General features: G+C 37.2%; 1 protein-coding gene across 4 annotated transcripts in view; it reads left to right on the top strand.

The window, feature by feature from the left end:
- Positions 1-1,725: 1,725 nt before the first annotated feature.
- LOC134804827 (choline-phosphate cytidylyltransferase A-like) overlaps positions 1,726-24,214 on the top strand; it is a 33,555-nt gene continuing 11,066 nt past the window's right edge. For 2 of the 4 annotated variants that reach the window (XM_063778090.1, XM_063778092.1), the window contains exons 1-4: positions 1,726-1,841; positions 2,564-2,766; positions 14,660-14,882; positions 18,046-18,143. In XM_063778090.1, coding sequence (XP_063634160.1) covers positions 2,599-2,766; positions 14,660-14,882; positions 18,046-18,143 — 489 coding nt within the window. In that variant the 5' untranslated portion in view covers positions 1,726-1,841; positions 2,564-2,598. Of the gene's footprint in view, positions 1,842-2,374; positions 2,393-2,563; positions 2,767-9,687; positions 10,236-14,659; positions 14,883-18,045; positions 18,144-24,214 lie in introns of those variants that run through there. The other 2 variants (XM_063778091.1, XM_063778093.1) reach the window with 2 other exon arrangements.

Here is a 24,214-nt window from a genome sequence, read left to right as displayed (position 1 = left end):
TTTATTCGATTAAAGTTATTTTTAAACTAAAATAAATGTTTTAACCGATACTACAAATGCAACGTAGAATAATGTTAATTAATCATTTTTTTTCTAAGAAATCGAATATTTTTCAACATTTCGTGCGTATGTAGCTCGAAAAAGGCGTGGCCGGCAGTCGTGTGCTAGCTTTGAGACGAGGAGGCTGTGTCGCTCGTCGCTCCGTGCCTTCCTTGTATTCTGCATGCTTGTGCTGAGCCCAAGTGCAATAAAATTGGAGTTATTGTGGCCAACGATTAAATAACTGCAGAAAGTTGATTTGGTTGTGACGCGCTTTAGCGCGCGCAACACGGTGTTTCGCAGTTTTTTAAGCACGATTTTCATGATTTCTTTCATAATTTTTGGACAGATGGTTCAAATGTTAGAAGGAAAAACCTTTTTTTCTTCTTTCTAAACGATTATTTCCGAAATAATTCACTTTATCAAGAAATGTTGTTTAAAGACCCCTATTTATTTTGAAAGGCACCCCAATGACGACACCCCACACTATAAGGTTGAAACGATAAAATGATTGTCACACACATTTTGTTTCTTTCAAAGCGATTATTTCCGAAAATATTCACTTTATCAAAAAATGTTCTTCTAAAACCCCTATTCATTTTGAAAGACCTTTCCAACAACATCCCACACCATAGGGTTGACACGAAAAAAAAATCCTTGGTGGAAAGAATAATAGTATAATGTATATTGCTGTTTGTAGTTCTTTTACAAGGGGGCAAAGTTGTTGTTTAACCGCTCGTGCTAATTTTGATACCCGAGCAAGCGAATGATTCCAAAATTGAACCACGAGCGTAGCGAGTGGTTCGAAAAATGGAATCTTGAGCGTTGCGTGGGTTTCAAAGCACGAGGATTAAACAAAATTTGCCCTCGAGTGAAACACAAAATTTTTCACCACACCTACCAGAAGAAAATATAAACTGTAAAATATCAAACAAAAACAAACCAAATCAAATCCAAATGAATGTTATAAATATTTATCATTCTAAACAATAATTAAAAAGTAAATTCAACCAGCAAACATAAGAAAACAACTCAAAACTTGCATTTGATTACTTTGCCTCACATGTGAATAAAATGCAACTTTGCTATCAGCTTTTGAACAATCAAGAGAGCCTTCTACTTTTACTGGGAGATAATATGCCCTTCGGTCACCGGTTCTCCCCCGCTCACGACAGATCTAGTTATACTTGATTCACGTTTACCATCAAAATAGGCCGCTACGGTTAGCCGTAACAGACTACCGCACCGTACCGCGACTGTGGTGCGTCGTACCCATAAGTGAGAGCGAGAAAGAGATATCTCTTAATAGCACATCCTGACGGCCCAATTTTTCGCCAATCTGATTAAATTGTCCGATCAAATCAGGCTGTGCGGACACAAGGATACCAATTTGTGACTCTAGTGCTTGTGTCATGTAGTGTATTCGTTTGGGGGCATTTTTTTATGTAGTGGGCTCAAAGATCACCATAAAACTAAAATTGGAGATAGGAGATTGACGCTAATTTCTATTCTGATCAAATCATCCCGTCTCAGGGCCTACAGCGAACCACGTTCGACGTGTTGCCTCTCTGTCGGACTTGTAAATTGGTACGGGAGTGTGACAGGGAGGCAACACGTGGAACGTGGTTCGCGGTAGACCCTCTTAACTGGACTGGCATGAAGTTTATCATTTTTTGTTGACGTTTCACTACTGTCACTACTCATACCTTATTGGAAGTATTGCAACATTTTATGATTGTGATTTTATTCTCATCTTAAAAATTCAAATTGTTTTATATTACTTCGGCAAGATTTTGACTATGGTGCGTGAAATTTTTCATGGTGATTTTTTATAATACAGCATCTTGTGTTTCTGCTACGATAACTATAATTATACATATTAATTCGTTTCCTTTATAGATATGAATTAAATTCTTTTCAATCTCAGTATTATTTAGAACCATTACGTATTAGAAAGTGCATATCCTTCTGAAATAATTGGTTGCTGTAAAATGTGTAACTATAGTAAATAACTGCAGCTCATCTGTAGCCTTAGTATTATTTAATTGGTACTTTTTCGGTAAGCTACATCAGTAGTTGCTCGTGCCTTCTGGTTTTCATATTTTCAATTAAAACACTCTGATAACATAGGCAAACTTAAATTACCGCGTCGTCGACGTGTAAACTATGTGGTGGTTATTTACATATATTTACAGTGTCACGGGTCAGTTTTGCAATAGTAACTTAAGTTTCATAGGCTGCTATGCTATAAATAGTATAAATAATATGTGCCAGCTTATGTTGGCGTTGGTCACCACATAATGAACAAGAATAATAACTAAAGTTGGATTTCTTCTAGAACACAAATATGATGGTAAAGTTTGCACTAATTCACAATACATACAGTTGTTGGCGAGATCAGTGACGGTTATAATACTTATAATAATATTTGACCCTCCAATCCAGCGGGAAACTAGGACTTATTGAGTTTAGTTCAGTTTCCTCATGACTATTATGTATAACTTCATGTTCAATTTCAATTCAGGTGGTAAATGACATCTTCCAATACTTCATAGTATAATGTCGAGAAAGAGGGTGCGAGGAGAAGACAATACAAAGTTGAAAATGGCAGAAGCCATAAGCACACCCAGTGCAGGCGCAGGCGAGGGGCAAGGAAGTGAGCTGCAGGTGCAGAATGGCAGCGACACCAGCTTCTGCAGCTCCAGTCAGACCCTCGAGCTTTCACAGGTCAGTGAAACAATCATTTAAACTACACAACTTTTCATTTACTTCATTAATTTATTACTTGTTAAATGAAAAGTTGTGTAGTTTAAAATAGACAGTCATGGAAAGTTTTGGAGAGGACTTTCATTAATTCAATTCAATACTTATGCAAAAGATGAAACAAGTAACTGTCAAAAAATATTTTTTTGGACACACTTTTATTGCTGACTGTACTTCTTCTCATTTCCATGTCCACCGGGTACTTCTTGAGACCTTTCTAATGAGCCTAAACTTGATGTGTTTGTGTTTTTCCATCAAGAAGTTCTTTTGGCTACCTATTGACTGCATCATCAGATCACCTCCATGTTAACATATTATTGCATTGTCACTGGAATTACGATAGTACTCCAAATTTCAACTGAATCAGATGCTGGGAAGTGGTTCAAATTTTAGCTACAAGATTTGAAGCACTATACAAAGAAGAAAGGTATGTAATATACCTATACGTATTGAAGCTAAATAAAAGAGTGTAAAAAACGACATAAGTGCAGCAACACAAATAGGTATAAACTTAAATAATATATATTGTACAGGGTAATACTTGGGATACATAATATTTTTGATTTTGGAGTGATTATTTTTAAAAGAATTCCCTGAATCAAAAAACATTGTTAGCAACCTTAATGTTGTTTTAATACGCTCGGATCCGTGTCTTAAGCATACGAGGGGATAAAGCATAGTTGATCAACTTCTTATTTTTGTTAACTTTCCCAAAATCTCAAATTCCCTTGTGAGACATGACATGAGTTTATTAACCTTGTACAGTCACCTGCAATAATATGTTACACGACAAAGGCCGCAAAAATATCTGACACGATCTTATTTGTAGAGCCATAAGAGCGTGTCACATATTTTTGCGGCCTTTGAATAGTAACATATTATTGCAGGTGACTGTACCAATTTTTGGACGGTACAAGCCTTAAGTAAGGTACTCGTACATTAGGGGCCTTGGATATGCCAACCATGTATAACAAGCAAATTTATAAGTACTTCTAAATTATAATGTTTACAATGTTTACATGATGCGATCGTGGCGCATTATAAACAGCTACCGGACAGCAATTGACACGAAATTATAATTACGTTGACCGATACGATACTATTTTTCCGGCTTATTATGAAAACGAAAGCCAAATGAATCAATAGTTGGGCTCGCGGCCAACCATGTGGCGTGATCACTGGCCATGCCTCTGCCTGCATAAACATGTTACTCGCTCCACCAGTGGGTACACTAGTTCTATTTTCGGATATTTCGTTTAATATCGACGTGTGAATTTGATTAGTGCTGGAACAGTTATGACGAACGCAATAACCGTGTCTCCGTTGAGCCTCAATTTTATACTCGTAGGCTGGAGTCCACTAGACTCGCCGAGGCGAATCGAATCGAATCGCAATAATTCGGCTCCTATATTTTCTACGCAACTGCGTCCATTGGATCGTCCATCGTCAATGGACGCAGTTGCATAGAAAATATAGGAGGCGAATAATTGCGATTCGATTCGCTTCGGCGAGTCTAGTGGGCTCCAGCCTTAATATAGGGCAACCCAAAATAAGTTTATTAAGGGTCAATTACATCCACACTCGCTTATATCAGGGCTATAACCGCGAATATCGAAGTTCGCAAATTGCGGACAACTTTCTCTGTTACTCTAATTATTACGCCTTCATAGAAGTTAAAGAGAAAAATCCCCGCAATCCCCGCAATTTGCGCATTGCGGTTTTCCTACCTATTGCTTACCATCAGGCAGGCCGTATGCTTGTTTGCCACCGACGTGGTATAAAAAAATTAGACATATTTTCGTGATATTTTTCTATCGAGCTTAAGCTTTTAAGGTTTTGGTTAAAGTCCGCCCTTGCAAATCTAGTCTAGTTTCCGTGTGATTTTTTTCATGGCATTTGCCTTTGTAAGAATAACTACTTAACTAAAATAACTAGATAACTTTTATTGTGTTTTGCCAATCGAGAAGGGGCATCAGGTAGTAGTTTGTCTGGGTCTCGGCAAGAACGAGGATGATGGTCATACGTAATTACAATAGGTATACCTACAACACCTACACAATTATATACTTTCACATACCTTCACTTAAATATATTATTTAAAATCGTAACTCTTCCCGTTTTTGGGTAAAATCCGAGAAGAAGATCCAAAAAACTTAATCTAAAATATAAATCAATATAACGATCGGACCTCAAACCATTTAACGAGAAACGTTTGAGAAATGCGATGAACAGTACGGCTACCACCAGTTTTGACAATGACAGATTAGCTCGCGTCTACGTAAATTACTTTCTATACATCTCGCTTGCACTAATATGCGAGTACGAGCGAGATGCATAGAAAGTAAGTTACTTAAACGTGAGTGAATATGTCAATGTTAAAACTGGTGGTAGTGCTCCAGGAGAACAGTTGAACGTGGACAGACATACCAAAGCATTTTTGCCCAAGCTAAAACGGAGCGGAGACGCTTCGAGCTCGCTCGATCAAATATTTATATCAGTTCAAAATATAATTATAATATCGCGTAGGAGAAAGTGACTAGATTAATTGACTCATGTAAAGGCATCGTGTATTCTGGAGCTGCATAGTGCGTGTGCGTGGTGGCTGTGGTATAGGTAGTGCATCGACATTAGGAGATCGCCACGGGCAGGCTTGTGCCAGTTGGCTCGGCTCGGCGAGGCGGCGCCGCGCTCGATGAAATGTCGGTCAGCGGCTCAGCGGGCCGGTCGTTGCCTCCCTTTTGCCGGAATAGGTGTCGCTTAGATGAGGGGGGCTGGGCTGGCCTACTATCGCAGCACACTCAGTTATTGTATACGCCGATAAAGGAACAAAGCCGCCAGACCAGACGTAGCATTGCAGGATTACGAAAACCCGACAAGCTACTATCGCTGGTCATCAAAGCACGCGAAGCGAAGATCTTATACCTATTCAGCTTGGAACACATGGGCACATCCGTGCATTTTTAGAGCCAATTAGTTTTTGTTGATAGTTTGTTTCGCGAAAACTTTAGTAAAGGGTCTAGCAGGCTAAGGAAGGAGAAGTGGCCCCTGTGACGAATATCGGATTTTTATAATGTAATTTGTTGGCTATCTTATAATATAGAAACACCTTAACTTTCAGCCCCCTATCTTGAACCGTCACCGAGATAATGTCAAAAACGTCATTTTATGGACACATTTTTCAAAGTCGTTTTTCTCCTGAACTATATAAGGTAGAGCAATCAAACCAAATCATAGCTACAAAGAATGAGTAGGAGTATACCTCAGATTTTTTTAAATATTTAATTCCCTGAAAAAATAATGATTAAAATGTCAGAGAATTTTATGACAGCTCTTTTCAACAAGTAATTGTAAAGGTACACCTATGGAATAAATCACATAAACTGCAAATAGTATTAGCTATTACCATGCGAAAAATTAATTCAATATAATTGGTGCAACATACTTAAAAAAAAAAATGTTATCTTAGTTGCAGCAGTTGAGTAACCTTTTTTGACAGCCATGCGTCAAGTTCAAAATAAACACTCTCTGTTGCTAGGCAACGAAATTAAACCTCATTTAAACAGAAAATCTCCTTCAGAATGAAAGACTCCTTTGATAGCTAAACACTTTCGTTGACATTTAAGTTTTTAAAGTATGTTGCACCAATTATATTATATAATTATATTGAATTGATTTTTCGCATGGTAGTAGCTAATACTATTTGCAGTTTATGTGATTTTTGCCGTAGGTGTACCTTTACAAATACTTGTTGAAAAGAGCTGTCAAAAAATTCTCTGACACTTTAATCATTATTTTTTCAGGGAATTAAATATTTAAAAAAATCTGAGTTATACTCCTACTCATTCTTTGTAGCTATGATTTGGTTTGATTGCTCTACCTTATATAGTTCAGGAGAAAAACGAGTTTGAAAAACGTGTCCATAAAATGACGTATTTGACATTATCTCGGTGACGGTTCAAGATAGGGGGCTGAAAGTTAAGGTTTTTCTATATTATAAGATTTATAAGATAGCCAACAAATGACATTATAAAAATCCGATATTCGTCACAGGGGCCACTTCTCCTTCCTTAGCCTGCTAGACCCTTTGTCTGATCTTTATGAAATTTGGTAACATCATGATTGTTTTAAAGTTCTAACATGATCTTCATATATCAAGACTTAGGGGATAGTATGGATTTTTTCACATGGCAACCTCCTGTCTCCATCATCAGATCAGCTCCAGCCTCCACGTCATCATAATATTGCATTGTCATCCGATTCAACAAACTACTTCGACTCAGTAAAATTAGTGCCTTTCATCCCTTGCATTCCACGATTCTTATCTTTCCGCACAGACTATCATGTTTACAAAGTCTATCTGACATAAAATGCAATTGTTGTGACAATTCAACTGGAGTTGCCATTGCCACTAAGTTTCGTTCGCCTTTAATTCCATTTTATTCAATGTCTACAATTTCATGTAGCACTAGGGCTTCCAAATACCGGACTTCTCACAATACCGGTATTAATACCGAAACTGTCTTCATCAATACCGGGATCCCGGGATCCCGGTATTGAATATGAATCGCTTAAAAAATTATAGTTTTATTGAAAAAGGGGAATTAAAAAGGGTTACTCTTACACCAGGCCCCAATTTCACCACGGTGACAGGTGCGACAATTGTAAAATCACTGTTGCTGACGTCACAGGCATCCATGGGCTACGGCTACCACTTACCATCGGGCGAGCCGTATTCCTGTTTGCCACCATCATTGTATTATTTAAAAAAAACTTTATTATATCGGAAAAAAACAGATATTTCTTTTGCGAAGTTTCTGACAATTGTCAAGATTTAGAAGAATTGTAGGTAATTCTTGATAGGTAATGAGTTATATGTCGGAATTTCGTGACAATTGTAGTGTTTCTTGTGACAATTGTCATAAACTTAGCAAGAGAAATATCTGTTTTTTTCCGATATAATAAAGTTTTTTTAAATAAAACAATGATGGTGGTAAACAGGAATACGGCTCGCCCGATGGTAAGTGGTAGCCGTAGCCCATGGATGCCTGTGACGTCAGCAACAGTGATGTTTTACAATTGTCGCACCTGTCACCGTGGTGAAATTGGAGCCAGATATGTCCTAAAAGCTTTTAGAACAATAAACAATCAATGTCGCCATCTGTTTATTATTTTATTTCACACTCCAGGTTGCCAATAGTTTTATCCAACTGGTTGACTTTACCAGTCACATTTTTAGTCCAACAACCCGCCAGCCAACTTTTCTTTTAATTTCCGCCTAAATTAGTTTGCCATACTGCCGTTCCTTGATTCTTGCTCTTTTCTTTAAAATTTTTGATAAAATTTTAAGAACTAACTCAACTAACTATATTAATCTCACTGTCAGGATTCATCCACCACCAACCACCAAATATTTATCAGACGTTCAGGCAACGATCTTATTTCAATAATAAAATAAGGGCTAGATGCAATTTAGATGCGTCTGACGTGTAGTAAGCTTCTTAATACAGCCGAACATGAACATTCCAATGGATATAAATGGTTTATACTGCAAATTTTCCTTGTTTTTGAAAATACCGGGATCCCGGTATTGCATTTAAAAATAGCGGTATTGAAAAATACCTTTAAAAAGACGTGATCCCGGTATTTCGGGATCCCGGGATCCCGGTATTGGAAGCCCTATGTAGCACTGTACTGTGTTGAAAATACATAATGTATTCGTTACGGTGTTGCGTTTAATAGCGATTGTGAGTATTTGATAAGATTATACTCTGTGAAATTAAGTTAGTTATAAGTTATGCATAATAATATGTTCAACTTTGCAACCGTAGTATGGTTGTATGTTAGTGTCAGCAGATGTTATTATAGTCATCACTATAATAAGAGCGAAGATTAATTGGTAGTATGGTACCTCTTAGGCCCACTTGCACTTGCACCATCCCACTAACCCGGGGTCAGGGGTGCGAAACTCCTCCTTTCGGGCATTCTCGGCTCCATTCGGCTCAGCATTGCTCCAAGCAATTATTAGGGTTGGCACAACTTGACGTTCCTTTGCGTGTACGACCACAGATAAGATAATGACCTGAATTTTGATAACCCTACATAGCCGAAAGGGATAGTACCATACATAAGGGACAGCACGATTCGTCCCTGAATCGCTATCAAACTTCGGATTTGTAGGAAGTTTATTTTCTGTACGGTAGTACTATTACTTAGTCTGTTGGTGGGGTTAAGCGGTTAATCCGTTAACAGTGTCAAATTGTACTGGTAACCATGGTAACTTCAGGGTTAACCGTTTAATCCCAGGTTAGTGGAATGGTGCAAGTGGGCCTTATAGATGTGCATGATGTAGGTATCCTTATTCCTGTGGGAACATATTTATAGGTTAGTTGCAACTTTAAGTCAAGTTGCAAAATAAATCTATTTCAATTGACCGTATTTTGGAAGTCGCTTTATGGACGGAGCTCGTGACTTTCGGATCATAGCTCGTATTATGGAGAGTTCTGAAACCAGAGGAGAAAGAAATTTCTATGTAAACTACCCTTGGCTCCATTATGAACAGTACACAATAATATTATGTAATATGTACTTTATGGACAGCTATAGGTTGTTCACTTTTGGAGCCGACTGGATTATTTATAAAGTAGGTAGCATGTGGCCGATATCGCTTGGATGACGAGTGCGAGGGAAGCGGGAGTAGAATCGCGACGATGTTCACGTCCGGCCGCTCGAGTCCCCTTCGGAGCGACTCGTGGCGCGTCGCGTGTCTGGCGAGCCTCCACGTCGGCGTCGCGCCACCGTCGCTCGCCCCGCGCGCCGCACCCCGCCTCCGGTGTCCCCACTGCCTCTTGCTCGCGCTAACCTTACAATACAATCAACGAGTATTATATTTGTCATTCCGCGCTTATACAACACACTGACACCACGCCTCTCCACTTAACTAGTGGCTAAACGAGCAAATGGAATAAACGCGGTCTATTCGCGAGTCTCGCCTGCAGGTTCTTGGTTCAATTTTAACATTCCATCCGTTTAACTTCCTCAGTGACTGGCGGCGAAACTTACAGTAGTTAAACGTGAAAGTATGCGGATAAATCCCTAAAGTTAATAAATGTTTGGACTACTAGAGTGTGTGAAAAAGATTAAAGTACTATGATATATAGTTTTATGAAAGTGCGAATCTACCCATACAGAGCTATAATTAGCTAGACGAATCGGGCGCCATCAGTTTACAAAGCAATGAAATTGTAGACAGTAGTTTGACACGGGTTAGAGTGTTGTCGGTGACTTAAGTTGGGTCGGAAGCAAAGGAGAGGAGTGTGTACGAGATGTCGGTGACGACTACAACCACGACGATGCTGAGCGCGCGGCGCGGCGCCGGCCCCGAGCCCCGCATCAACGGCCTGCTCAAGCACCCGCAGCCGCCCACAGACCTTCCCGTGAGTCACTCATACCACAAGTCCACATCACCACACAAGGTACCATTTTAATGCCTAGGATTGACCCGGTCCTCAGTTGATACTGACGTCCATCCATAGCATACCTAGATCGCTGCCGGAGAACGGTACATACCTACCTAGACTATACCTACATTATTGATACGTCTACCATCATAATAACTTTCGTCATGCTGAATACGATAGTATTCAGTTTCCTCATGCTTACCTATTGTATTTGGTTTGGTTTCACAAATCAATCAAATATAAGTTTTTGCTGTGATACCTATAGTATTTTTCACATAGATTGGGTACGGTGACAGCTGTCATCTCAATACATAATTAATTATTTTGTATATTTTGCATTTTAAGGTTATAAATTGTATGGAGATAACAGCTGTCACAGTACGCAAGCTGTATGAAAAACATTGTATAATTGTTTTTATACCATAGCCTACAATGTTAACTGTACATCGGGGGACCTTATGCGTATTGTAATAAGGTCCACCGATGTACAGTCAGGAGTGTTGCTGTTTGTACCTGATGAGTGAGGCTGATGACTAGACAACGTCAAACATTGACTCATTTGTCTAATAATCTGAGTGAAAGTGTGCCCACGACGTAGTGGGTACACAATATCCGACGACTGCTTGGAAAGTTCTGCAAACTGCCACTTCTTTTGGCATGTTCATGACGCGGTATTCCTCTACTACTAACAAAACATGCGGGTTTTGTGCTGTAAGTAGTACATTTGTTTTGCGATTGCATACCTACGCCTTGCCTCAACAGCTCAATAGTCGAATCAAAAATGTAAGAGGGTTCCAACGGTATAAGTATACGTACTTGTAGGTTTGAGCCTATTCATTAGAGTGTATAGATCTTTTCCCCAAAATCGTTAATTCCTCGTAGCATATTTTCCATTCGCATTTTTTCCCACCCGAATTTCTACCCCATAGGTACTCTTTTTTGTCATTCGCTGGTATCCCCGTCTACCCTAATCTCAAGACAGTTAGTTAAGAAGTTGCTCAGTGATTTTCTAGTTAGATGAAGGTAGCTTTGGGGCTGACACTGGTTCATACTTAGGTATATTTTATGCAGCCAAGCCTTCAAATTTACCAGTCCGTAGCTGACCATGTAACTTCTTACCAACCGCCTCAGTTAAACGGTAGACCTGTATTTCAACACGGAAGTAGGTACCTCATATCCCCCTGTATAGGTATTTCGTTATATTTTATCTTTTCATATGTGTGTGGTGGTCAAAAATCGTGGGTTCACCGTCGGTGGTTATTTAGGGTTCCGTACCCAAAGGGTAAAAACGGGGCCCTATTACTAAGACTCCACTGTCCGTCCGTCCGTCTGTCTGTCTGTCGCAGGCTGTATTTCATGAACCGTGATAGCTAGACAGTTGAAATTTTGACAGATGATGTACCTATTTCTGTTGCCGCTATAACAACAAATACTAAGATGTACGGAACCCTTGGAGTCCGACACGCACTTGTCCGGTTATTTCGTGCCTATGTTAAAGGCCATATGTACTGTAAAACGTTGTACGATACACGTGTGAATAGGTAATTCGCATCTCGTGTAGATTTAAAACACTCCCTTCGGTCGTGTTTTAATTTATCACCACTCGTTGCGAATTTCCTACTTTCCGCACTTGTGTCGTAAATAACTATTTAATAATCTTATAAAAGTAATGCTTTACATAAAAATATGAGTAATTACGACTTAAACAACAACTTGTACCTATAAAATCGGAATTACCGAATAAAATCTACGCAAACGGATGGTTTGAAACAACTGCCAATATATTTTTAATATAATAAATACATACATTACATTTATTTTTTAACATTCGCAATAATGTTTCAAGGCTCATAACACGAAGTAGAGTCACGTATTGAGTATTAATACTATTAATAAGTAATAACAATTAGATGTATTTGCAATAACCCAATCAAGTGACATGAATCTACGATGATCGGCACCAGAAAACCAAATGAATAATTTTGTAATTACAGAGTTATGTATATTTCTTTAATTAGGTGTATAAAAAAACACTTTGTTGCATAATTTACATACAATAATTCGGACATCATCAACTTTTATTTTGCAAATAGGGACAAGGCGAGTTACACCTCATAAGATAAAGTAACGAAAATCTGCTAAATTCTGTTTTTTAACTTACCTTGAATATACATATCTTGTACTCAATTCCTGTGACTTTCGTTTTTTTTAAATTTAACTATTCATAATTAATTTCCAAGTTTAATTAATATGTTAACACTCGCGAGAATACATTAGCACCGGTTGTTTTGAATTAAGCAATAATGAGTTAAGCCTCATAACTTATTATTTCTTAAAGTAAACGGGAGGTACCTAGTTCAAAAAATGTAATGTGTTAAGAGACATAAAACACAATTGAAAAATATCCTAAGTGTAATCTATTCTATTCTAATACCTTTAAACGAGCAATTCTTGTTTATTTATATATATATATATATATATATATATATATATATATTTCGGCGATCTCGGAAACGGCTCTAACGATTTCGGTGAAATTGGCTATATGGGGGTTTTCGGGGGCGATAAATCGATTTAGCTAGTCTTATCTCTGGAAAAACGCGCATTTTTGAGTTTTTGTATGTTTTCCGAGCAACGCTCGGTCACCCTGAAATTGGCAGTTATGTTATGACCGTATACGTGAAATTTCAGGAGAAATATATTTTTCAAATATAGGTAGGTATGATTTCTTTATAAAAATATAGATTATTGTCTAAGGAATCGTTTGGTATACATATCTCAAAATTTCTCATTTTGTCGGTTGTTACAGAGTTGCTTTAACCACGTCCAGTTTACCTACGCTGTTTTTCGTTTGGCATTGAAACATTTGAAACCCGTCGAGACAGTCAGTAGAACCATTCAAATATTATTCAGCTAATACGTTTTTAGAAACTCGTTGTAGGTCAAGACTGTTTAAAGTTATTTTTAAGCCGTAAAGGTACTTACATGTAAAGAGCTCTCTAATTACCGTAACTCAAGCCAATATATGTAGGTAATGAATTCCAGGCGAACGCCGAACGCGTGTAATCAAAATCATTGAGTTAATTGAGATACTTTTAGTATGACTACTGACTATGACTTATGAACCATATGATTTGACTATGATGAGCGGGGCATTACGTCACATCGCGCCACTCACGTCATTATCGCACACCACACGGCGGCTGCGCGGCGCGGCGGTAATCGCTGAGCTGAACCTTGACACATCGCCTGACAATCCGACTTATCCGACTCATTGTAGCGTTACACGTTTTGGCGGGCGACTGGACTTTGGTTATCATTATCAAACTTCTGAACTCACTTAAGATTCCAAGAACAGTAACGGTTAATTAACATAAAAGATGATGCAAGCAGCGTTGGCTAGTTTGGATAACATCCGAGAATTTTACATTACATGCATAAACGGCAGGGGCGCTTTCCGTTACTAGGTATCTAGTAATTTAATAGTGGTTTAATATTTTTAATAGGTTTAGATGAGTGTGTACAGTCTCTTCCGAAAATAGTTTTTTCCAGATTGTTATTTTTGTCATTCGCAATTTTTACCATTTTATTTTTTCTTGATAGCTTCCTTTTCCGAAATTATATTTAACCATTCGCATATTTTCCCATTATTATAATTTTACAATAGCTTAAATTTCTAATAGGTATTCTAACCATTCGCATAATTTCCCATTATATTTCATTTGTTAAATAGTGATTGTACAATCACGGAAGACAGAAAATAGATAGGTGCGACGACGAGCGAAGCGAGGAGGAGTGTGTTAGGTGAACTGCCAGCAAAAAAGTGCGCCAGAACCGACTTATATTATTGTACGATATTGATTTACAAAAAGAAGTTATTTTTTAGTTAGTGTCTCGTATATTATAATAAGAATACATATCCAAATTATGCGAATGGTTAGAAATGCTTTCGGGAAAGGAAGCTATTGAGAAAAAATAAAATGGTAAAAATTGCGAATGGTCAGAATCGCAATCTGGAAAATACGATTTTCGGAAGAGACTGTACACACTCGTCTAGATATATGATACGATATGATGCTCTTATAAACATTGAAAAAGGCTTGAAATAAAGAAGGGAGAACATCAAAATATGATGTTTCATACCATACTGTTATTTTTAGATGAACTCAGTTTGACTTTTAAACTGACTTCAAGATTTCAAAAGGAGGAGGTTTACAATTCGATTGTATGTTTTATAAAGAAACACGTGAACCAAAACTGATGATCTATTGGTAATTTGTTACAAAACGGAAGTTCTATGTGTTGAGTTAGTGAGGCGAGAGCAGAACAGTGCTTTCAACAAGTCGTGTGGTGATGGTGACATGGACAGGCGTGTTATAGTTTGTGTGTGGTTGTTGCAGTCACTGAGATTCGCGGCGCCATTCAGCACAGACCCGATGGCGGTGGCGGAGCGCGAGCGCTGCGCGTACGGGCGCGTGTCGCGTGCGGCGGCCGCGGCGGGCACGGCGGGCCGCCGCGTGCGCGTCTACTCGGATGGCATCTACGACGTGTTCCACCAAGGTCACGCGCGCCAGCTGCAGCAGGCCAAAGCCGTCTTTCCCAACGTCTACCTCATCGTCGGAGGTAGCGTCAATAATCCTTATTGCATCAAGTTACCCTGTCACGTATCATCCATTCCTCTATTAGTCTATTAGTTAGGTTAACAGCTATCTGATTATGACCATGATATAGGGTAAGGGGGTCATATTGAGCAAGCGGATAAGTTGGGCAATCAAAATATCTCCAACACAATCCGCCATTACCAGTTACGAAGCAGCGCAGGAGTTAGTAGCATGCTTCGTTTTTTTTTTTTTTACTCAAAGTATAAAATGTAGCTGTAAGGTCAACCGGGATGAATTCGTTACTTGAGGTAAATGCGTCTTTTAAACTGAACATTTTATAACTATTGTAGCCGTCTACATTAAAAGTTCGGTGACCATACTTCGAACGTAGAGGGTTGCAATCCAAAATTATGTTGAAGTCTCGTTTTTCCATTTACATATGTATATTTCTTCCTTGCTTAACTCAACAACATACCTCACTATCGAAGCAAGTTAAGCATATCTGACTTTTGTTACTTGAGAACATTTTGCTGTTTGTTAATACGTAATAAAAGGGTTTTCTGTGATGACGTTTTGCCCCAAATAAATGTTTTATCGAGTTCAGTAATTTGATTTTTCTAAGACCAACTGTTTTGGCATTACAAAGCGATGAACTCATATGTGTTCAACAGGACCCGCTCTACCCTACAGGTTTAGATTAGCACGGGAACGAGGAGAGTGGCATAATAAAAAAGGGGTCTACTCAGCAATGGGTGGATACAGGCGGAATAGATAGATATTTGCCCCTTATTCGTAAAACTTTACAAACCTCATTAGTTAATTTATGTTTTATCCCTTTCTTACAAATCCATAAGTTAAGGCGCCGTGAGTTCATTCTCACTCACTGAGCGTGCCCATCAGGATCGCGGATATCATTGTTTTGAATGATTATTTTTAGTTAGTCGATAAAAAAAATATTTAATGAGTTCGATCAAAAATGAAGCTGCAATTCTTTGTGCGGATTGTATGCGCAAGCAATTTTCATATTTTTAGCTTTTATGCAAAAATGGTTAAAAAAATAATGGTTCATTTTAGACCTAGGTACGTGATTTTTTTTACTATAGAGCGCAAGTTGTTTAGTCAGGTTTAGATTTTTTTATAATAATCAACTAATCATATTTGTTGGCAACACACACACACTGCACCTTAAAATGACAGATTAGGACAAACGATTGAAAGCTAACTAACCAAACCAACAACAAACCTGTTATCTCTGCATCTGCGAACCAATAAAATATGTATATAAAGTGACTTAACTGCATGTACCGAGCGTGGAACTATATTACCTGATTACCTCTCCCAATAGTGATTTGAACATGTAGGAGCGTTCCCACCCTTTGAAACTGATTTCTTACTAAGTGTCCTTATAATATTTAGTCTCTATCTTTAGTTAGCTAAATAAATGGGTTTCGGGTACTTGAAACATTTATCAGTAAACCAACCCATTAGAAAACTGGATCTGTTCCTTCATCGTTCTGGCTTTAACCTATTTCAAATTTAATCCTGTAATGTTTTCATCTACCCTCAAATGGCTAAATATTCGATCTCGTTTTAGGGTCTTTACTAGGGCGAAGGAATAGCATATATTACAAAACTAAATTACTATTGATTAATCAGATCATCCCGATATATTCTTATGTATAAAATATCACGATTACAGCAGATTAGTTGTTACGTTGAGTACGTTGGTAATATATCGTAGTAAAACTACTGCAAGTTTTGACACATCGAGTTAAATTGACCCGAAGAATTTTCTTGCCCAATAAAATACCTAATTGTGGTTTGTTTATCTTATTTTAAATACCTAAGATACAGATTATTACATTGCAATTTATTTCCGCCGTGTGTATTCCCTTATCACGTGCATTCATCATTAAGGCTCAAATATCACTTATTATTGCGATAATCAATATCGAACCATATTATAATAATCATCAATCTTGCCTATTGCTATCAGCTTACCAGACAGGCGTGCCTAAACTAGACTTCTAAAGAAACAAATCATTGCCCGGATTAAGTAACACGATTCAATCGTGAGATAAAAGCAAGAGTGGAGATAACATATATTATGTGTAATATCTTAAGCTTACCTTGGTTCTTTGAACCCTTCTTTGCATGGTAATGGAAATTTATCATTGTCCTATGAATTACAGGTACTTTTGGAGGTGATTGATATTTATTTTTAAGACTGCAAACTTTCAACACTAAGCCATTTGTTTTAAGACGAGACTTAGGAAAACCCAGAAGTTGATGATTTGTAGTATGTGATCATGCATATCACAAATAGTGTACCTTTCTGATAGTAGTAAGATTTTTCCATATATCTATTACTGAAAATTGTATATTTACATAAATATGATGGCCTATGCAACTCCTAACACTGATTTCGCAGTAAAACTCGATGTTATAGTTTTTTTACTATTTTTCATAGAATCAACAAATAATTAATTAGGTACGTGACACATATATTAATTTCGGGCAAAAAGAAAAAATCATGCAAAGAAGGGGTATTTTGATTTCATGATGATCTAATAATATTTTCGCTGTGCTGCTTTTCTGCGAAGGTCAATTATAATGTCGAGTGCGTGAAACTGTTTTTACAGTACATATGGTCCTATTTTCCCGCACTAGTGCGTAAAATAGCATTTTTCGTGCGTATGTCAAAAGTTTAAAGGGCCATATGTACTGTAAAACTTTGTACGATACACGTGCGAATAGGTAATTCGCAACTCGTGTCGATTTAAAACACTCCCTTCGGTCGTGTTTTAATTTATCCCACTCGTTTCAAATTTCCTCTTTTACACACTTGTATCGTAAATAACTATTGTACCTGAGATGTGCGAGGTAGCCAAGAGGAGAGTTAGGTCAATGCTGGCTGCGAAACTAAAGTGACCATTTTCAATAGGTAAAGCTTTAGCGTAGCTCGCTTCGGAACCTACTTTTCATTTTCATGTCATTTTTGGCTTGAATCACTCCATATGCCCTCGGTGAACGCGGTTCCGACTCGTTGATCCAGTTGTAATTTGTTGGTATAGGTACACATCCTCACCTCAGCTACGTCGCTTAGCGCATCGCTGATCGCTGATGGAATCTCGGTGTGTATGTAGATGAGCTCACTAGTAATGCAATGCTTGTCTAACTTGCAGTGTGCAACGACCAGCTGACGCACAGTCGCAAGGGCCGCACGGTGATGACGGAGGACGAGCGCTACGAGGCCGTCCGCCACTGCCGCTACGTCGATGAGGTAACCCCCTCTTCTTCATCTTTCAGACTCGGTCATGACACTCATGACATATTATGGAATGGCGTGAGTTGGTCTTCGATCACGGAATAATTTCGCTTGCTGATCCCAATAATCCGTAGGTACGTAATAATTTTAAATGATACATACATAGTTTAAGGTTTATGTCAATGGTGGTCACGCCGATTAACGACCAGAATATGGCCTAATTTCGCACAATTACGCGCATGACGTCCTCCCATCTTAAATGCCGGCAACGCACTTGCTACCCTTCTGGTGTTGCGGGTGTCTATGGGCGGCGGGTTACATAGACAGCCGGGTCCGTATGGACATTTTGACCCCTGCACTTTCCAGCGATTGAACATTTTTCTAAGATCTAAGAAGTGACGTCATCAATCCATGACATATTTCTTAGAGCAGCATAGACAACCTCATTTACCGTAATCCATACGTCCTCACCAAAGAGTTTCGAGGTTCAAAAAAAATATTATTTCGCCACTAAACATTTATTACGTCCAAAAAATATTATTACACGATATAAAGTAAATATTTATTTGTTATTTTATAAATAAAATGCTAAATAATACGATATTTCACCAAAAAAAGTTTTTTAATTATTTGGCTGAATGGAACTATCATTGCCATGTTGGCTGTCGTAACGAGAAAAAATGAAAAATTAAAAAGTAAAACCGGCGCTCGGTATTTTCACTAAAAATATACATGATCTAAATAATTCATCTTAAATTGCAACCGTGTGAGAGTTTTTGTATAAAGTTATTAAGATTAATTTTTGTAATACATGTATTTATCACCCCTAATCGTAATATTATATGGTGCTGAATTAACAATATCATTCGGATTCAAGGGAAATTCGTAAATGTAAGTATGTATAGTACATTGTAGGAGAGGACGGAAAACCGCTAAAAGATGGACGAGTCGTTTGAGGGCCGACATGTCAGTGGAGGCCCTCAAATAATACGAGTCCATCTTTAGCGTTTCTGGCCGAGGCATTACATAGTGCTTTTCACGACTACTGCGAGGAAATAAGAAAACATTTGCATAACTATAAGTACTAGCCCTCGATTTCTCTGGTAGCAAATTACTAGCCACTGCCTGTGCTGTCTCTTGAAATTCGGTAGGCGTCAGCGTAAGAATATCATTTTCTTCACTACAAGAACTCATTTTTATAGCGAGCGCAGATACGTGTTTCTTGTATTTTTTAGTCAAACACAATTTACACTATCCAATTCAGAAAGTATTTTCAGATCCCGCCTTTTTTACTTTTTTATCACTTTTAAGAAGCGTTTTTGCTAAAAAAAACCACAAACAGCTACAAAAGTAAAAAACGCCTTGCGCGTGAACTGAATGGATAATTGTTAAAAAAAATTAACTGAATGGTTTTGACATTTCTTTTTTTTCTTTTAACAATAAATCGGTCCTATAAATAACCTAATTTTATTTTTGAAGGAAAAAGTTGCGCCAAAAAAGACCTTGTATTGATTTTTTTTATGTTTTAAATGATACTCATCATTACTTGCAAGCAATGACCCTGAATTTATTACTGAACAACTTATTAAAAAAATTAAAACATCCCTAATGGAAAGCAAAGAGGTAAAACACATTCCTAAAAAACTACGCTCTATCAAACCTTGGATTACAGCAGGTATACTTAGATGTATCAAGAATAGAAATAGGATGCAACTAAAACTACGACATAATCCTGATAATGAAGTCCTGAGGATCACATACAAGCGATATCGAAATTATTGTACAAATTTGTTAAAAAAACTAAGAAATAAATATGAGAGAGAATTACTGACTAAAACAGAGGGCAACGCAAAAGTACTGTGGAAGACAATTAAGAACATAACTTACTATAAATCAACAGATAATCAGACTTCCGCGCTCTTAAATTCTAACCTAACCCCTCTGGATGCTGTTAACAACTTAAATGAATTCTTTGCTAACATGGGTAAAAACCTCGCGGAAGATATTTTAACCCACCCAGCTCAGAACGATACCCCTAACTTAACAAACTACTTTAATCCATCATCTTTCGTTTGGCTTGATACTGATGAGTCCGAAGTAGATTGTATACTTATGAATTTAAAATCCAATAGTGCCTCTGGATGGGACGATATTCCTACCCGCTTCTTAAAGCTCGCTAGGAACATTATAGTCCCGATTATATGTAGACTTGCAAACCTTAGCTTTGCTGAGGCAGTATTCCCACGACTACTTAAGCAAGCTATTGTTATTCCTGTGCACAAGAGTGGAGAGAGGGATGATGTCAATAACTTCCGGCCTATATCTATACCTTCAGCTATTTCAAAAATAATCGAAAAATTAATAAACACGCGACTTTCTAATTATTTTAACAAATTCAAAATTTTATCTGACAATCAATTTGGATTTCGACAAGGTAAATCCACGGAGGATGCGGTTATGGCACTAACGTCGATAATAACTGAAACTGTTGACAAAAACCGTAAATGCTTAGCTATATTCCTTGATCTAAAAAAGGCATTTGACACCGTCTCTCTCCCCACTCTCGTTCACAAACTTGAGATTATGGGAATCAGTGGAAAACCACTCGACCTATTGAATAGCTATCTCCATAGTCGAACCCAGAAAGTTAGAATTGGTCCTTATATTAGTGATGAGAAGTCTATTTCTTTTGGAGTACCTCAAAAGGAAGTGTCCTTGGTCCCACCTTATTTTTAGCTTACATCAATGACCTGACAAATCTTGAAATTGACGGAGGTAGCATCATTTCATATGCAGATGATACTGTTGTTGTTTTTAGTGAAGTCACTTGGGGCAAAGTGTATGCAAAGGCAGAAAAAGGACTACATAAAATATCTGCTTGGCTAAGATCCAACCTACTTACACTAAACGAGTCCAAAACAAAATACATGTGCTTCACTAAATACAACAACTCGCAACCACCTAACACCCTATCACTAAAAATTCACGGATGTATCCTAACAAACACTCAGCTTTGTCAGTGTAATAGCATTGACAAGGTTGAATCCATTAGATACCTTGGCGTTATTCTCGATCAGCGTCTCTCCTGGTATGGGCATATCGAATATGTAAATGGCAGAATAAGAAAGTTAACCTGGTTATTTAAGAAATTAAAACAAATCGCGTCTCTTAATTTATTAAAACAAATATATACTGCTTTGGCCGAATCCATTATGACATACTGCATTACCATCTGGGGAGGATCAAGCAAAACCAAGTTTATTGATGTCGAACGAGGCCAAAGGTGCCTGTTAAAACTCATGTACTCGAAACCTTACAGATTCCCTACAACTGAGCTGTACCAAATATCTAATCTTCTCTCAATGCGTAAACTGTATATTTTAAATACTATATTAAGATTATACAAATCTCTCAAATATGAAGAACCAAATACCACTCGGAAAACCTAAAGCTGCCCTCAGGCCCATTCTCAAGTTAAAATCTGTGTTCGCGAAGCGGCAATATTTTTCACAAGCAGCCCACTTATATAATTTAGTTGATGCCACACTATCCATCTATCCACTCCAGGCATATAAATGTAAGAAAGTTGTCCGGGATTGGTTAAATAATTATAACTATGAGCAAACAGAGCAATTATTACATTCTAATACTCGGTAATAGATATACATTTAATTCGTCTTATATTTTTTTTTGATAATTAATCAACATACTTATACCTATCATTAACATACGGTCTCTCACACACACACACACACACACACACACACACACACACACACACACACACAAACACACACGCGCGCTTAATAAACAGACGAACAATCACCAAATACCCACACCCACACACACTCACACACATTATTAATATAGGTAATTTAATATAACACATAACATATAGCACAGCCTATTATTTTCCTAATGTTAAAACAAAACTTTCATGCTATATACTAAAATAATTATTTCCCCTATAAGTACTTTAAGATTATTACATAACATTGAATTGTTAACTTAACAACTGTTGTTACTTTAGTTAATTTAGTCTAATTATATATTTTAATGTATTACTTTCTGTACCTACATAATTAACGATTATTGTATTGGTTTGTATACCCTTAACTTGCTGCTGGAAGAGCGGGGTCTCCTGTCACAAGTATTGATATACTTACTAGGAGGTCCCAACACTTTCTCAATTTGAAACACAATGATTGTGACCAATAAACGATTTTTCATTTTCATTTCACTCATTGCTGTAGCGAACGTCACCAATGACAGATGATGGTAACAATGAAACATTGTAGTAGTGGTGGTTCAGGTGCTACAGCTATTGCCTACTTTCCAGCTTGGTTTTAGACCATCTATTGCCACATTTCCGAACAGTGGCGTGAAAAACAATGTCTACCACACTACCATCAACTAATTTATGACGTCACAATTGGCGTGCGAGGCGTTTTCGCGCGAGGTTTAAACTAGCTATAATAAAATGCTATTGTTTACATACTTACAGTTACGAATTTCCCTTGAATCCGAATGATATTGTTAATTCAGCACCATATATTACGATTAGGGGTGATAAATACATTACAAAAATTGTTCACAATAAGTCATTTTATAGACTCTCACACGGTTGCAATTTAAGATGAATTATTTAGATACATGTAAATTTTGAGTGAAAATCACCGAGCGCCGGGTTTACTTTTTAATTTTTAGTTTTTTCTAGTTACGACAGCCAACATGGCAATGATAGTTCCATTCAGCCAAAAAACTAAAAAAGTTTTTTTGTGAAATATCGTATTATTTAGCGTTTTATTTAAATAATAACAAATAAATATTTACTTTATATCGTGTAATAATATTTTTTGGACGTAATAAATGTTTAGTGGCGAAATAATATTTTTTTTGAACTTCCAAACTCTTTGGTGAGGACGTAATGGATTACAGTCAATGAGGTTGTCTATGTTGCTCTAAGAAATATGTCATACATTGATGACGTCAATTCTTAGCTCGCTTCTGATTCGCGTTTCAGTCAAAATGGCCGATTAGAGAATTTTGCAGTTTTATTTTATTGAATATATTAATAATCCTAATGTTTATACTGAGATTGGGCCATTTTTTAGAATCGTATTTACGTATATGTTTCTTTGAAACCATTATTTCCATGATTCTTTGTTACTGTCATCAGGCCAATTAAAATAATGAAGTCAAAAAATATTTTATTATTAAGGTGTATTCGGGTATTACCGAATGTCGGATAATTCCGAAATTCAGATGAAAATCACCCTTAATTCCATCATAATAAAAGTCTCTTTCGGAATTATCCGACAGTTTTCGACATTCGGAATTACCCGAGTAAACCTTATCACGCAAAATTAATTATTTTACTTTTAAGAATTTCTACCATAGTTGACAAATAGTACGTATCCGCAATTCGGACCGTATCTTACAACGTTTTTCTTTTTACAAAAATAAAGTTGACAATTGAAGTGTCAGTGGATGTTCGTTATTTCCATATTATTTTACTGAAATTTATTATTACGTTTTGTTTTTGTGTTCGATTGCGGTAATTAAACTTAATTGTTTGTATATCTTAAGAAAACATGAATGCAGGTATTAAGTGATGAAGAAGGATTACAATTTTCAAGTTGTCTAATAGGTATGTTCTCACTGCCCAGGTGAAATATTTTGTGTACTACACGAGATCAAAGTTATTTACATCTCGTGCGCTTTTGAGTCCCTTACTACGCTCAAGATCTAAATTAGATTCACGAGCGTAGCGAGACTAGCGAGTGAATCTATTATAGAATCTTTCGCTTGCACGGGACTCAAAATAAGCACTCGAAGAAATATCAAACTTTGATCTCTTGTTGTACAAATAACTAATGTTAAATCTTTTGAGTATAGCTGAAATATTGTGTTTTCGGAACCAATACAAGTGTACCGACTATATTCAAAGGGATCTCAAAATTTGTCATCAGGCCTATTGGTTGTATATCAACCACAGCTATTTTTGATTTTTTACGTTTGATTTTTATTTTAAGAGTTAGGAGCACTTAAATAGTATTTTATACAATCGTGATATAATGGAGAGT

The sequence above is a fragment of the Cydia splendana genome, chromosome Z (assembly GCF_910591565.1).
Source record: "Cydia splendana chromosome Z, ilCydSple1.2, whole genome shotgun sequence".
Taxonomy (NCBI): Eukaryota; Metazoa; Arthropoda; class Insecta; order Lepidoptera; family Tortricidae; genus Cydia; species Cydia splendana.
The sequence above is the reverse complement of the archived record's forward strand: the minus strand, read 5'-3'. Positions and strand labels throughout refer to the sequence as shown.